This window comes from Heptranchias perlo, unplaced genomic scaffold (genome assembly GCF_035084215.1).
Source record: "Heptranchias perlo isolate sHepPer1 unplaced genomic scaffold, sHepPer1.hap1 HAP1_SCAFFOLD_325, whole genome shotgun sequence".
In the NCBI taxonomy this organism is placed as follows: domain Eukaryota; kingdom Metazoa; phylum Chordata; class Chondrichthyes; order Hexanchiformes; family Hexanchidae; genus Heptranchias; species Heptranchias perlo.
Window position 1 is genome coordinate 31,393 of NW_027139337.1, and position 15,728 is coordinate 47,120.

Here is a 15,728-nt window from a genome sequence, read left to right on the forward strand (position 1 = left end):
CCAAGGCGCTTCACAGGAACGATTATCAAACAAAATTTAACACCGGGCCACAGAAGGAGATATTCGGACGGGTGACCAAAAGCTCGGTCAAAGAGGGAGGTTTTAAGAAGCGTCTTAAAGGAGGAGGGAGAGAGGGAGAGAGGGAGAGAGGGAGAGAGGGAGAGAGGGAGAGAGGGAGAGAGGGAGAGAGGGAGAGAGGGAGAGAGGGAGAGAGGGAGAGAGGGAGAGAGGGAGAGAGGGAGAGAGGGAGGGAGAGGTTCAGGGCGGGAATTCCAGAGCTCGGGGCCCCGGGCAGCTGAAGGCACGGCCGCCAATGGCGGGGCGATGGGGGACGCGCCAGAGGCCGGAATCGGAGGAGCGCCGAGATCGCGGAGGGTTGTCGGAGGTTGCAGAGATCGGGAGGGGGTTGGCGGCTGCGGAGGGATTTGAAAAGACGGATGAGAATTTTCGAGAGCGCGCTGGGGCGATGGATGACCGGGGACACGGTGTGAGGAAGCATCTGGGCGAGAGAGGATTTGGCATGAGCTTGGAGGGCGGAAGATGGAAGCAGTCGATAGCAGCAGCGTATAAACCTTCACTGAGTCCCACAGGCAGCAGGAAGAGCCGCGGGCTCGCGCTCCGTCTCTTTCCCCCCCGCCCCCCCCATTAGTTTTATCCCCCACTCCCCCCCTATCTGATGAAACGCACTGTGATTTCAGGGAGCTCCAGCAGTCGGGACCTGAGTGATGAGGACGATGAGAATGAGTTCTTCGATGCAATGGAGGACGTGGCAGAGTTTATAACGGTCCAGGCTGATTCACGGTACCACAGGTCAGTGTCACGCAGGGAGCGGGGGGCGGTGGGCGGGCTGGGCTGGGCTGGGCTGGTCTGGTCTGCCCCAGAGTCCGGGGGCCGAGCAGGAGCTGTGTCCGACGTCTGTCCTGTTGTCCGGTTTGTCGCCGGGCGTGCGAGCTCCCGAGAGTGTCGGCAGATCTTCGTCCAGCGCCTCGCGCCAATTTGCGCACAGCAAGATCCCGCAAACAGCAATGCGATCGTGCGCGGGTTATCGGTCGTTGGTGATATTGGTTGAGGGGATCAATATGGGCCAGGACACCGGGGAGAACTCCCCCCTGCTCCTCTTGCAGTCGTGGCCTTGGGTGGTGGGGGGGGGTGGGCGCGGTGGTTGGGAAGGTGGGAGCCGCACCCATTGCCCTTCGGTGGAGATTTTGGGTATTGTCCCATCCTCTACCTCTGATACAAGATCGAGGACGAGGGAGCAATTAAAAGTCTGGTTAATTTAATTAAATCAAGCCATTGAGATAACGCATGCAGTGTGTCCGACATCTTGGCGACAATTATACTCACGTACCAAGGACTCCGTCAGGAGGTCGCAAATTTATCGTCAACACTGCTTCTGCTCGCCTCAGCAAGACTCGATTCTCCAGAGTGGTGTATTTTTCTGCATTTAGTAAATCTCCCTTCAACGATTCTCCACTATAATATCTTTCTTTGTTCTTCCTTACGAACGGCTCACCTCGCGTGCGAACCTGTGACGTTATCCCTTCTCGTGACAGTTTGTTGACGCCACTGCTGCTCCAAGCCTGACCTCTGTGGCCATTACAACCACCGCTGACCGACATTGGCTCCCGGTCCGGCCAGGCCTCGATTTTTAAAAATTCTTCATCCTGTGTTTTCAAATCCCTCCATGGCCTCTCGCCCACCTCCCCCTCTCTCTCTATAATCCTCCTCCGGCCCCTGCAACCCTCCGAGATCTCTGCCCTCCTCCAATTCCGACCTCTTGCTCATCCCCCCCGATTCCCATCGCTCCACCATTGGCGGCCGTGAATTCCCTCCCTAAACCTCTCCGTCTCTCTCTCTCTCCTCCTTTCAGACGCTCCTTCAAACCTCCCTCTTTGACCGAGCTTTTGGTCACCTGTCCCGTTGTCTCCTTGTGCGGCTCGGGGGGCCCAATTTTGTCCTGGGACGTTTTGCTGGGTTAAAGGTGCTACAATCGATGCTTTCTGCCTTTACTGACACCGTGCGAAACTACTTGGTTTGACCCCTTCTCCCCGCTCCGGACTCTCTGTGCCCCCATTAACACTGGCTTTCTCTCATTGCAGACGGACAGGCAGTAATATCAGCGGTGCCAGCAGTGAGGGTGCCTTCGAGGAGCAAGTAAGTTTGGGTGTTGAGCTGGTGAAGGGGTTCAGAGGGGGTGGGGTGGCATGGCAGTGGGGGGAGCCTCCAGCACAGTCCCCTCAGGTTCTTCCCAGTACCCCCAGCCTGCTTCAGGCCCCTGCCAACCTCGGAGGAGAGGGGATGGCCCCGGATTGGAGGGGTGCAGCTGGAGATACGATACCCCTCTCTCCTTCCCCTTCGGGCCCCTCCCCGAGCCCCCTCATTCTCTGCCCCCTCCCCCTGCCGTGTGTGTGTGTCTCTCTCTGTCTCTCTATCTATCTTTCTCTCTCTATCTATCTTTCTCTCTCTATCTATCTTTCTCTCTCTATCTATCTTTCTCTCTCTATCTATCTTTCTCTCTCTATCTATCTTTCTCTCTCTATCTATCTATCTTTCTCTCTCTATCTATCTATCTTTCTCTCTCTATCTATCTATCTTTCTCTCTCTATCTATCTTTCTCTCTCTCTTTCTCTCTATCTATCTTTCTCTCTCTCTTTCTCTCTTTCCTTCTTTCTCTCCTTTCTCTCTTTCCTTCTTTCTCTCCTTTCTCTTCTTTCTCTTTCCTTCTTTCTCTCCTTTCTCTTCTTTCTCTTTCCTTCTTTCTCTCTCTTTTTCCTTCTTTCTCTTTCCTTCTTTCTCTCCTTTCTCTTCTTTCTCTTTCCTTCTTTCTCTCTCTTTTTCCTTCTTTCTCTTTCCTTCTTTCTCTCTCTCTCTTTCCTTCTTTCTCTCTCTCTCTTTCCTTCTTTCTCTCTCTTTCCTTCTTTCTCTCTCTTTCCTTCTTTCTCTCTCTCTTTCCTTCTTTCTCTCTCTCTTTCCTTCTTTCTCTCTCTCTTTCCTTCTTTCTCTCTCTCTTTCCTTCTTTCTCTCTCTCTTTCCTTCTTTCTCTCTCTCTCTCCTTCTTTCTCTCTCTCTCTCCTTCTTTCTCTCTCTCTCTCCTTCTTTCTCTCTCTCTCTCCTTCTTTCTCTCTCCTTCCTTCTTTCTCTCTCCTTCCTTCTTTCTCTCCTTCCTTCTCTCTCTCCTTCCTTCTCTCTCTCCTTCCTTCTCTCTCTCCTTCCTTCTCTCTCTCCTTCCTTCTCTCTCTCCTTCCTTCTCTCTCTCCTTCCTTCTCTCTCTCCTTCCTTCTCTCTCTCCTTCCTTCTCTCTCTCCTTCCTTCTCTCTCTCCTTCCTTCTCTCTCTCCTTCCTTCTCTCTCTCCTTCCTTCTCTCTCTCCTTCCTTCTCTCTCTCCTTCCTTCTCTCTCTCCTTCCTTCTCTCTCTCCTTCCTTCTCTCTCTCCTTCCTTCTCTCTCTCCTTCCTTCTCTCTCTCCTTCCTTCTCTCTCCCCCATTTCCCCCCACCCACTCCTCTGGCTCTGCCTCTCTCCTCTCCTCTCCTTTCTCTCTTCCCCATCCCCCAAACCTCAGGCTCTGCCTCTCTTCTTCCCCCCCACCTGCCTCTCTTCTTCCCCCCCCCTCCCCTTCCCCCCTCTCATTCTTCTGATTTTTTTTTTCAACCCACTTGCCAGAGGAAGCAGTCTCCCCCTTAACCTTCTCTGCTCTGAGGAGAACAATTCCCAGTTTCTCCAGTCTCTCCACATAACTGAGGTCCCTCATCCCTGGTCCCATTCTGGTCAATCTCCCCTTAACCTTCTCTGCTCTGAGGAGAACAATTCCCAGTTTCTCCAGTCTCTCCACATAACTGAGGTCCCTCATCCCCTGGTCCCATTCTGGTCAATCTCCTCCGCACCCTCTCCGAGGCCCTGGACATCCTTCCTAAAGAGTGCGGGGCCCAGAATTGGACACAATACTCCAGCTGAGGTCTACCCCAGTGTTTTATTAAGGTTTAGCATCACTCCCTTGCTTTTGTGCTCCGTGCCTCTATTAATAAAGCCCAGGATCCCTTATCTTTTCTTCCCCTTCTCAACATGCCCCCGCCCCTCCAGATCCCTCTGCCCTTGCACCCCCCTGAAAATCGTACCATTTAGATTATGCTGCCTCTCCATGTTCCTACCAGCATTAAATTGCACCTGCCACCAGTCTGTCTGTGTCCTCCTGAAGTCTGCTGCTAATCCTCCTCGCTATTAACTACGTTGGCAAGTTTTGTATCAGCCGCAGGTTTCGAGATTCCCTCTACCCAAGTCCAGGCCACTTTTATATACAACGAGAAAAGCAGTGGTCCTAATGGGGACCCCACTGCAGACGTGTCTCCAGTCGGAGAAGCATCCCTTCACCACTACTCCCTTAGCCGACTCCGTACCCAAATTACCACCGCCCCTTAATCCCATCTGCTATTTTCCGATTCGCCCGTTAGGGGCTACTTTGTCAAATGTCTTTTGAAAGTCCATATTTACAACAGCGACTGCACCACCATCGTCAACCCTCTCTCTTACTTCAATCAGGTTGGTCAGACCCGATTTGCCTTCAACAGACCCGCGCGGGCTGTCCCTCGGAGCATTACTTTTGTCCGACCTTGGGGTGACTGGCCCTCAGTTGCCAGGTTTGTCCACCTCCCCTTTTAATTTTGAACAGGGGTGTAACATTTGCAGTCCCCGCCACCGCTCCCGTATCCCGAGGACGATTGCGGCCAGGGCTCCTGCTATCTGACCGTGGTTTAACCAGCACCTCCTCTGCTGTGATTCCCCGCAGCGACTGACAGCACTGACCTAGATCGATGGGTCCACGCTGATGGCTGGTTCAGATCCCAGGGATCTCGAGCCGAAACTCACGATTTGGCCTGGGAGGGAGTGCAGATTCCCCAGAATGTTACCAGGACTCCCGAGTGTTGGATTACGAGGAGAGGTTCCATAAACCAGGCTTGTATTCCCCTGGAACGTCGAAGGTTAAGGGGGCGATTTGATTGGGGTTTTTCGGATCTGGAAAGGAATTGATAGGGTCGAGAGAGAGAGAGAGAAACTTTCTCCGCTGGTCGGGGGAGCCTGGGGCAAGGGGGAAGACCCTTAAAATCAGAGCTGGGCCGTTCAGGAGAGGAGTTTGGAGACATTTCTTCACACAAAGGGTGGGAGATGTGTGGAACTCCCTCCCACTAAAAGCAGTCGATGCTAGCTCAATTAATCATTCTACATCGGAGATTACATAACATAAGAAGGGCCTCTATCCGTGCTGGATAACTCTATAACTCTAAGAAATAGGAGCAGGAGTAGGCCATTCCATCAGATCATGGCCGATCTTCGACCTCAACTCCACTTTCCCGCCCGATCCCTTGACTCCCCCTTGACTCCCCCCCCTCAGCATCCACAGCCCTCTGGGGTAGAGAATTCCAACGGTTCACCACCCTCCGAGTGAAGAAATTCCTCCTCATCTCAGTCTTGGATGGCCGACCCCTTATCCCGAGACGAGACCCTCCAGCCAGGGGCAGCAGCCTCTCGGCGTCTGGCCAGTTTTGTAGATATTTTGCTAGCCAAGGGTATTCAGGGATCGTGGAGTTGTGATGCAGATGAGCCAGGATCTCGTTGAATGGCGGAATAGGAGGGGCTGAACGGCCTCCTCCTGTTCCGACGTTCCAATGATCAGTTATCTCCCCCAGCCCTTGTATCACGCATTAACTGGCCACTGAATGCCGCCGATGTTGATCTCGAGGGGGCTGGAACACAAAGGGGAGGCAGTTTTACAAGAGTCATGGCCAGACCCCACGTCTGGAGGAGCTGCGTCCAGTCCTGGGCACCGCCCCTCGGGAAGGATATATCGGCCCTCGGAGGGGGTGAGACCCAGATTCACCAGGGGCTAAAACCCGAGGAGGGGTCGCACAGACCGGGCTTGTGTTCCCTCGAGTGTAGAAGATTGAGGGGTGATCTAATCGAGGGGTTTGAGATGATTGAAGGATTCGATAGGGTCGATGGAGAGAAACTATTTCCTCTGGTCGGGGGTCGGGGGAGAGTCCAGAACAAGGGGGCAGAATCTTAAAATGAGAGCTGGGCCCGTCCAGGAAGCATTTCTTCACACAAAGGGGGAGTGAGAATCTGGAACTCTCTCCCCCCAATAACTGTCGGGGCCGGGGGTCAATTGGGAATTTCAAACCTGAGATCGATCGATTTTTTTTTTGTTGGGTGAGGGGCCACGTGGAATTGAGGCGCAGATCCGCCTTGATCGAATAGAACGGCCCGAGGGGCTGAACGGCCTGTTCCAGTGACCGTGCTAAACCTGCCCCCCCGTGTTCTTGAGTTTTAAATCAGTGCTATCGAGACGATCGGTGCAGGATTTGTTGATGCCTTGTCCCAAGTCTGGCTGTTTTCATGCTGTCTGTTCCCTGTGCGCCCACTAATCCTCTCTCTTCCCTCCCCTCCCTCTTCCCTCTCCCTCCCCCCCTCCCTCTCTCCCTCCCTCCCCCCCTCAGGCACAGGGCTGCTGTTCTTGTTTTTATAGTGTCTGTCAGTGGAGAATAAAGTCAGGAATGGAACGGAGACTGAAAGGCAAAGGAAGGGAATAGAACTGGGGCAGGAGCAGAGGCAGAGTTTGTAGAGAGAGAGAGAGAGAGAGAGAGAGGGGAAAGAAAGCGTTCGAGACGAGTGGATAGCAAGACTCTGAGAACAGACGGAGAATGACAAGAGGCGCAGGCTCGTAGACAATGGAGGTATATCAAATCTCTCTGGCGCGGCGCTGCGCGCACGCGCGCGCGTGTCCCCGGCTGGCTGCGCGTGCCCGCGTCCGGCTGGCTGTGTGTGCGGCTTTACTGCCCTCTTAACTCCCTGACCCACCCAGATTAGAAATATTCAGACGGTCCCAGTGCCGAAACGGCAGCGCCGATCCTCGGTCCCCGCGACCCAGTGACCTTGACGGCCAGGGTTGTGGCTGCGCCTCCACCCACCGAGCCGCCCAGGCCGCGGTGCCTCGCTTGCCGAGTGGCTGCTTGGGCGGTGTCTCGGGGGGGGGAGGGGGGGAGGGGGGGGAGGGCGTCGGCTTTGGGACGAGCCCGTCTGGCGACTCAACTCTCTGCCCCTCGTCTCTTCCGCAGTCCACGGAAGACCAGCTGTCCAGTACCAGCACCAGCACCAGCACCCTGGAATCGGTCAGCCGGGAATCCATACCCAAGAGGCATCGGAGGGACCGAATCCCCGACAAGCCCAACTACAGCCTCAACCTGTGGAGTATCATGAAAAACTGCATCGGAAAAGAGCTCTCCAAAATCCCTATGCCTGTGAGTACCAGCGCACGGGGCCCGCTTGGGGACAGGGTTCGGGCGCAGTCAGGGAGGGGCACAGTCGGCCCAGGATTTGGTGTGAATGTGTGTGGGTTTGGCGTCTCGACAGACTGGGGTCTGTGTACACTGGGAGTGAATGGGAAAGGGTTTGGTACATTGGGGTCTGTGTACACTGGGAGTGAATGGGAAGGGGTTTGGTACATTGGGGTCTGTGTACACTGGGAGTGAATGGGAAGGGGTTTGGTACATTGGGGTCTGTGTACACTGGGAGTGAATGGGAAGGGGTTTGGTACATTGGGGTCTGTGTACACTGGGAGTGAATGGGAAGGGGTTTGGTACATTGGGGTCTGTGTACACTGGGAGTGAATGGGAAGGGGTTTGGTACGTTGGGGTCTGTGTACACTGGGAGTGAATGGGAAGGGGTTTGGTACGTTGGGGTCTGTGTACACTGGGAGTGAATGGGAAGGGGTTTGGTACATTGGGGTCTGTGTATACTGGGAGTGAATGGGATGGGGTTTGATACATTGAGGTCTGTGGACACTGGGAGTGAATGGGATGGGGTTTGGTACATTGAGGTCTGTGTACACTGGGAGTGAATGGGAAGGGGTTTGGTCCATTGAGGTCTGTGTAAACTGGGAGTGAATGGGAAGGGGTTTGGTACATTGGGGTCTGTGTACACTGGGAGTGAATGGGAAGGGGTTTGGTACATTGGGAGTGAATGGGAAGGGGTTTGGTACATTGGGGTCTGTGTACACTGGGAGTGAATGGGAAGGGGTTTGGTACATTGGGGTCTGTGTACACTGGGAGTGAATGGGAAGGGGTTTGGTACATTGGGGTCTGTGTACAGTGGGAGTGAATGGGAAGGGCTTTGGTACATTGGGGTCTGTGTACACTGGGAGTGAATGGGAAAGGGTTTGGTACATTGGGGTCTGTGTATACTGGGAGTGAATGGGATGGGGTTTGATACATTGAGGTCTGTGTACACTGGGAGTGAATGGGAAGGGGTTTGGTACATTGGGGTCTGTGCACACTGGGAGTGAATGGGACGGGGTTCGGTACATTGGGGTCTGTGTACACTGGGAGTGAATGGGACGGGGTTCGGTGCCCCGGGGGCGGGCGGGACGGGGTTCGGTGCCCCGGGGGCGGGCGGGACGGGGTTCGGTGCCCCGGGGGCGGGCGGGACGGGGTTCGGTGCCCCGGGGGCGGGCGGGACGGGGTTCGGTGCCCCGGGGGCGGGCGGGACGGGGTTCGGTGCCCCGGGGGCGGGCGGGACGGGGTTCGGTGCCCCGGGGGCGGGCGGGACGGGGTTCGGTGCCCCGGGGGCGGGCGGGACGGGGTTCGGTGCCCCGGGTTCTGTTTTGTACACGTTGTTTTGCTCTCAAGGCCGTGTGCTGATTTCTGCCCTCCTCCCCCCCCCCGCCGCAGGTTAATTTTAACGAACCCCTGTCAATGCTGCAGCGGTTAACAGAGGACCTGGAATACCACGAGCTCCTCGACAGGGCGTCCAAGTGCGAGAATGCCTTAGAGCAGCTGTGCTACGTGGCTGCCTTCACCGTCTCCTCCTATTCCACCACCGTCTTCCGCACAGGCAAGCCTTTTAACCCGTTGCTCGGCGAGACCTTCGAGCTGGACCGACTGGCAGAAGACGGTTTCCGGTCCATCTGCGAGCAGGTGATTATCCCTTCCCGGTCCCCTCCTCGCCATTGCGGGGCTTCAGCGATGCACCGGAGAGGGTGCAGAGGAGATTTACGAGGGCGTTCAGCCAGGACTGGAGAATTTTAACCGTGAGGAAAGATGGGGTTGTTCTCTTTGGAACAGAGGAGGGCGAGGGGAGATTTAATTGAGGTGTATAAAATTACGAGGGGCCGAGATAGAGTGGATAGGGAGGACCTATTTCCCTGAGCAGAGGGATCAGTGACCAGGGGGCATAGATTTAAAGTAATTGGTAGAAGGATTAGAGGGGAGCTGAGGAGAAATGTTTTCCCCCAGAGGGTGGTGGGAGTCTGGAACTCTCAGCCTGAGAGGGCGGGAGAGGCAGAGACCCTCAACTCATTCAAAAAGTACCTGGATGTGCACCTGAAGAGCCGGGACCTCCAGGGCTGCGGACCAAGAGCTGGAAAGTGGGATTAGACATTTGGCTGTTCCTCGGCCGGCACGGACACGATGGGCCGAACGGCCACCCCCCTGTGCTGTAAATTTCTACCATCCCACGAATGCCCAGGTCGCTCCCTCGGCTGGACCTAACGTCCCTTATTATCCGGAGCGCACCCTTTCACTGCCCGGTACCTAGACAGACAGCAGGAGGACACCATAACGGAGAGACGCCCCGATCCGTACCCCGGGGTTGAGGGGGGGGGGGCGGGGGGGGCTGGAACGAAACCTATGGTCATTTATCACGTCGCTGTTTGTGGGATCTTGCTGTGCGCAAATTGGCTGCTGCGTTTCCCACATTACAACAGTGAGCGCACTTCTTATCCAAAAATGAAAGTACTCGGTTGGTTGTAAAGCACGTGCGTTGACACAGGAGGAGAGGGAGAGGTTTGGGAAGGGAATTCCAGAGCTCTCTTTACCCCCTCCCCCCCCCAAACTTCGTAAAGCCGCCTGGCCGCGGCGGATCGGGCCGGAGGTAACGCCCCCCCCTAACTCTGCTTGTCCCCGTTTCCCCCCACCCCCCCCCCCCTGGTCTTCACTCGACTCGGTTCACGTCTCCTTGTCGGGGTTCCCGGGATAGAAACGGGAAGCAATGTCTCTTCCCGTTTTTTCCCCCCCCACAAAAGCCTCGAGATCTCTAACCCCTCTCCCCAAGCTGTCTCCGAACCGAGATCAACGTCGAACTGCGTTTGTATAGCGCCTTTAAAACGTCCCAGGGGCGCTTCACAGGAGCGTAAATCGGATAAAATTTAACACCGAGCCCCACGAGGAGATATCAGGACAGGCGACCAAAAAGCTCGGTCAAAGAGGGAGGTTTTAAGGAGCGTCTTAAAGGAGGAGAGAGAGAGGCGGAGAGGTTTAGGGAGGGAATTCCCGAGCTCGGGGCCCCAGGCAGCTGAAGGCACGGCCGCCAATGGCGGAGCGATGGGAATCGGGGGGAGGGCGGACAAGAGGGCGGAATCGGAGGAGGGCAGAGATCTCGGAGGGTTGGAGGAGGTTACGGAGATAGGGAGGGGAGGGGAGCCAATTGAGCATTGTCGGCGGGGTGCATTTTAACCATGTGCTGCTCTGCTTTTCCCCCCCCCCCTTCCCCTCTCCCCAAACAGGTCAGCCACCACCCTCCAGCTGCTGCCCATCACGCCGAGTCCAGGTGCGGCTGGACGCTCCGCCAGGAGATCGCCATCGCCAGCAAGTTCCGCGGGAAGTACTTGTCCATCATGCCCCTGGGTGAGTGAGCGAGCGAGCCAGCCAGCGGTCCAGGAAGCCCCAGGGCAAACCCGGCTCGCCGCACGTTGCCTCTTCCTTGGAATGACGGGCCTCCGTCCTCGGGATCTTGGGCGCCGCAGGCAAGGCCGGCCTTTGTTTTCCCGTCCCCGAGTTGCCCCGGGTACGACGGAGAGCCTTTTGTTTGCTGGGCCCGCTTCGGAGGGGCGGTTGAGAGACGGCCACGCCTGGGGTCGCGACCGGGGCGGGGACTGGGGTCGCGTCTGGGCCCGGACTGGGGGCGGGGACTGGGGGCGGGGACTGGGGTCGCGTCTGGGGGCGGGGACTGGGGTCGCGTCTGGGCCCGGACTGGGGGCGGGGACTGGGGTCGCGTCTGGGCCTGGACTGGGGGTGGGGACTGGGGTCGCGTCTGGGCCCGGACTGGGGGCGGGGACTGGGGTCGCGTCTGGGCCTGGACCGGGGGCGGGGACTGGGGTCGCGTCTGGGCCTGGACTGGGGGTGGGGACTGGGGTCGCGTCTGGGCCCGGACTGGGGGCGGGGACTGGGGTCGCGTCTGGGCCCGGACCGGGGGCGGGGACTGGGGTCGCGTCTGGGCCCGGACTGGGGGCGGGGACTGGGGTCGCGTCTGGGCCCGGACTGGGGGCGGGGACTGGGGTCGCGTCTGGGCCCGGACTGGGGTCGAGGACTGGGGTCGCGTCTGGGCCCGGACTGGGGGCGGGGACTGGGGTCGCGTCTGGGCCCGGACTGGGGGCGGGGACTGGGGTCGCGTCTGGGCCCGGACTGGGGGTGGGGACTGGGGTCGCGTCTGGGCCCGGACTGGGGGCGGGGACTGGGGTCGCGTCTGGGCCCGGACTGGGGGCGGGGACTGGGGTCGCGTCTGGGCCCGGACTGGGGGCGGGGACTGGGGTCGCGTCTGGGCCCGGACTGGGGCGAGGACTGGGGTCGCGTCTGGGCCCGGACTGGGGTGGGGACTGGGGTCACGTCTGGGCCCGGACTGGGGCGGGGACTGGGGTCGCGTCTGGGCCCGGACTGGGGGCGGGGACTGGGGTCGCGTCTGGGCCCAGACCGGGGTCGAGGCCTGGAGTCTCGTCTCGGTGAGGCCTGGGCTCTGAGCTGAGCTGAGCCCGTCCCTTCTGTGTTGCAGGCTCCATTCACTGTACGTTCCTTCAGAGCGGCAATCACTACACCTGGAAGAAAGTCACTACAACCGTGCACAACATCATCGTGGGCAAGTTGTGGATCGACCAGGTGAGGGAGCGCGAGCCGCGTGCCCGTCTGTTCGCTCGCTGTGAGGACGGGGGGCCCGAGGGCGAGGGCAAGGGAGCAGGCCCACCAGCTGCGATGGGTGCAGCCCGCTCCCTCCGTCCAGTAGATCGAAAGGAATGAGGTGTCAGCGGGGGCGCTCTCTCTCTCTCTCTCTCTCTCTCGCCCTCGTGAGTCAGAAGGTCGTGGGTTCGAGCCCCCACTCCAGAGACTCGAGCCCCATAATCCAGGCCGACACCTCCCAGTGCCGAGGGAGCGCCGCACTGTCGGAGGGTCGGTACTGAGGGAGCGCCGCACTGTCGGAGGGTCGGTACTGAGGGAGCGCCGCACTGTCGGAGGGTCGGTACTGAGGGAGCGCCGCACTGTCGGAGGGTCGGTACTGAGGGAGCGCCGCACTGTCGGAGGGTCGGTACTGAGGGAGCGCCGCACTGTCGGAGGGTCAGTACCGAGGGAGCGCCGCACTGTCGGAGGGTCGGTACTGAGGGAGCGCCGCACTGTCGGAGGGTCGGTACTGAGGGAGCGCCGCACTGTCGGAGGGTCGGTACTGAGGGAGCCCCGCGCTGTCGGAGGGTCGGTACTGAGGGAGCCCCGCACTGTCGGAGGGTCAGTACTGAGGGAGCGCCGCACTGTCGGAGGGTCAGTACTGAGGGAGCGCCGCACTGTCGGAGGGTCAGTACTGAGGGAGAGCCGCACTGTCGGAGGGTCAGTACTGAGGGAGCGCCGCACTGTCGGAGGTGCCATCTTTCGGATGAGACATTAAACCGAGGCCCCGTCTGCCCCTCTCGGGTGGGTGTAAAAGATCCCACGGCCCACTATTGGAAGAAGAGCAGGGGGGAGTTCTCCCCGGGGTCCTGGGCCCCGATATTTATCCCTCGACCAACATCACTAAAAAATAAAACAGATGATCTGGGTCATTTATCACATCGCTGTTTGTGGGATCTTGCTGTGCGCAGATTGGCTGCTGTATTTCCTGCACTTCGAAAGTACTTCATTGGCTCTGGGAGGTCCTGAGGCCATGAAAGGCCTCTTATCTTAATTTATGTTGTGCCTTTCAGTCCTTGGGACATCCCGAAGCAATTCATGGTCAGTGTGTGGGGCAGTGGGATTAGTTTGGGGATTGATACAGGACTATGGGGAGAGAGCGGGGCAGTGGGATTAGTTTGGGATTGATACAGGGCTATGGGGGGAGAGTGGGGCAGTGGGATTAGTTTGGGATTGATACAGGGCTATGGGGAGAGAGTGGGGCAGTGGGATTAGTTTGGGATTGATACAGGGCTATGGGGAGAGAGTGGGGCAGTGGGATTAGTTTGGGATTGATACAGGGCTATGGGGAGAGAGTGGGGCAGTGGGATTCGTTTGGGGATTGATACAGGGCTATGGGGAGAGAGCGGAGCAGTGGGATTAGTTTGGGATTGATACAGGGCTATGGGGAGAGAGTGGGGCAGTGGGATTAGTTTGGGGATTGATACAGGGCTATGGGGAGAGAGCGGGGCAGTGGGATTAGTTTGGGATTGATACAGGGCTATGGGGAGAGAGTGGGGCAGTGGGATTAGTGTGGGATTGATACAGGGCAATGGGGAGAGAGTGGGGCAGTGGGATTAGTTTGGGATTGATACAGGGCTATGGGGAGAGAGTGGGGCAGTGGGATTAGTTTGGGATTGATACAGGGCTATGGGGAGAGAGTGGGGCAGTGGGATTAGTGTGGGATTGATACAGGGCTATGGGGAGAGAGTGAGGCAGTGGGATTAGTTTGGGATTGATACAGGGCTATGGGGAGAGAGCGGGGCAGTGGGATTAGTTTGGGGATTGATACAGGGCTATGGGGAGAGAGTGGGGCAGTGGGATTAGTTTGGGTTGATACAGGGCTATGGGGAGAGAGTGGGGCAGTGGGATTAGTTTGGGGATTGATACAGGGCTATGGGGAGAGAGCGGGGCAGTGGGATTAGTTTGGGTTGATACAGGGCTATGGGGAGAGAGTGGGGCAGTGGGATTAGTTTGGGGATTGATACAGGGCTATGGGGAGAGAGCGGGGCAGTGGGATTAGTTTGGGATTGATACAGGGCTATGGGGAGAGAGTGGGGCAGTGGGATTAGTGTGGGATTGATACAGGGCTATGGGGAGAGAGTGAGGCAGTGGGATTAGTTTGGGATTGATACAGGGCTATGGGGAGAGAGTGAGGCAGTGGGATTAGTGTGGGATTGATACAGGGCTATGGGGAGAGAGTGAGGCAGTGGGATTAGTTTGGGATTGATACAGGGCTATGGGGAGAGAGCGGGGCAGTGGGATTAGTTTGGGGATTGATACAGGGCTATGGGGAGAGAGTGGGGCAGTGGGATTAGTTTGGGGATTGATACAGGGCTATGGGGAGAGAGTGGGGCAGTGGGATTAGTGTGGGATTGATACAGGGCTATGGGGAGAGAGCGGGGCAGTGGGATTAGTTTGGGTTGATACAGGGCTATGGGGAGAGAGTGGGGCAGTGGGATTAGTTTGAGGATTGATACAGGGCTATGGGGAGAGAGTGGGGCAGTGGGATTAGTTTGGGGATTGATACAGGGCTATGGGGAGAGAGTGGGGCAGTGGGATTAGTGTGGGATTGATACAGGGCTATGGGGAGAGAGTGGGGCAGTGGGATTAGTTTGGGGATTGATACAGGGCTATGGGGAGAGAGTGGGGCAGTGGGATTAGTTTGGGGATTGATACAGGGCTATGGGGAGAGAGTGGGGCAGTGGGATTAGTTTGGGGATTGATACAGGGCTATGGGGAGAGAGTGGGGCAGTGGGATTAGTTTGGGGATTGATACAGGGCTATGGGGAGAGAGTGGGGCAGTGGGATTAGTTTGAGAATTGATACAGGGCTATGGGGAGAGAGTGGGGCAGTGGGATTAGTTTGGGGTTTGATACAGGGCTATGGGGAGAGAGTGGGGCAGTGGGATTAGTTTGGGGATTGATACAGGGCTATGGGGAGAGAGCGGGGCAGTGGGATTAGTTTGGGGATTGATACAGGGCCATGGGGAGAGAGTGAGGCAGTGGGATTAGTGTGGGATTGATACAGGGCTATGGGGAGAGAGTGGGGCAGTGGGATTAGTGTGGGATTGATACAGGGCTATGGGGAGAGAGCGGGGCAGTGGGATTAGTTTGGGGATTGATACAGGGCTATGGGGAGAGAGTGGGGCAGTGGGATTAGTTTGGGGATCGATACAGGGCTATGGGGAGAGAGCGGGGCAGTGGGATTAGTTTGGGGATTGATACAGGGCTATGGGGAGAGAGCGGGGCAGTGGGATTAGTTTGGGGACTGATACAGGGCTATGGGGAGAGAGCGGGGCAGTGGGATTAGTTTGGGGATTGATACAGGGCTATGGGGAGAGAGCGGGGCAGTGGGATTAGTTTGGGATTGATACAGGACTATGGGGAGAGAGTGGGGCAGTGGGATTAGTTTGGGATTGATACAGGGCTATGGGGAGAGAGTGGGGCAGTGGGATTAGTTTGGGATTGATACAGGGCTTTCGGGAGAGAGTGGGGCAGTGGGATTAGTTTGGGGATCGATACAGGGCTATGGGGAGAGAGTGGGGCAGTGGGATTAGTTTGGGGATTGATACAGGACTATGGGGAGAGAGTGGGGCAGTGGGATTAGTTTGGGGATTGATACAGGGCTATGGGGAGAGAGTGGGGCAGTGGGATTAGTTTGGGGATTGATACAGGACTGTGGGGAGAGAGTGGGGCAGTGGGATTAGTTTGGGATTGATACAGGGCTATGGGGAGAGTGGGGCAGTGGGATTAGTTTGGGGATTGATACAGGGCTAT

At 57.3% G+C, this 15,728-nt stretch overlaps 1 protein-coding gene across 1 annotated transcript in view; it reads left to right on the plus strand.

Moving 5' to 3' along the window:
* LOC137311312 (oxysterol-binding protein 1-like) overlaps positions 1 to 15,728 on the plus strand; it is a 39,900-nt gene that overhangs the window by 11,022 nt on the left and 13,150 nt on the right. The window contains exons 4-9 of the mRNA XM_067978600.1: positions 699 to 810; positions 2,100 to 2,154; positions 7,105 to 7,287; positions 8,716 to 8,961; positions 10,548 to 10,668; positions 11,810 to 11,913. Coding sequence (XP_067834701.1) covers positions 699 to 810; positions 2,100 to 2,154; positions 7,105 to 7,287; positions 8,716 to 8,961; positions 10,548 to 10,668; positions 11,810 to 11,913 — 821 coding nt within the window. The remainder of the gene's footprint in view (positions 1 to 698; positions 811 to 2,099; positions 2,155 to 7,104; positions 7,288 to 8,715; positions 8,962 to 10,547; positions 10,669 to 11,809; positions 11,914 to 15,728) is intronic.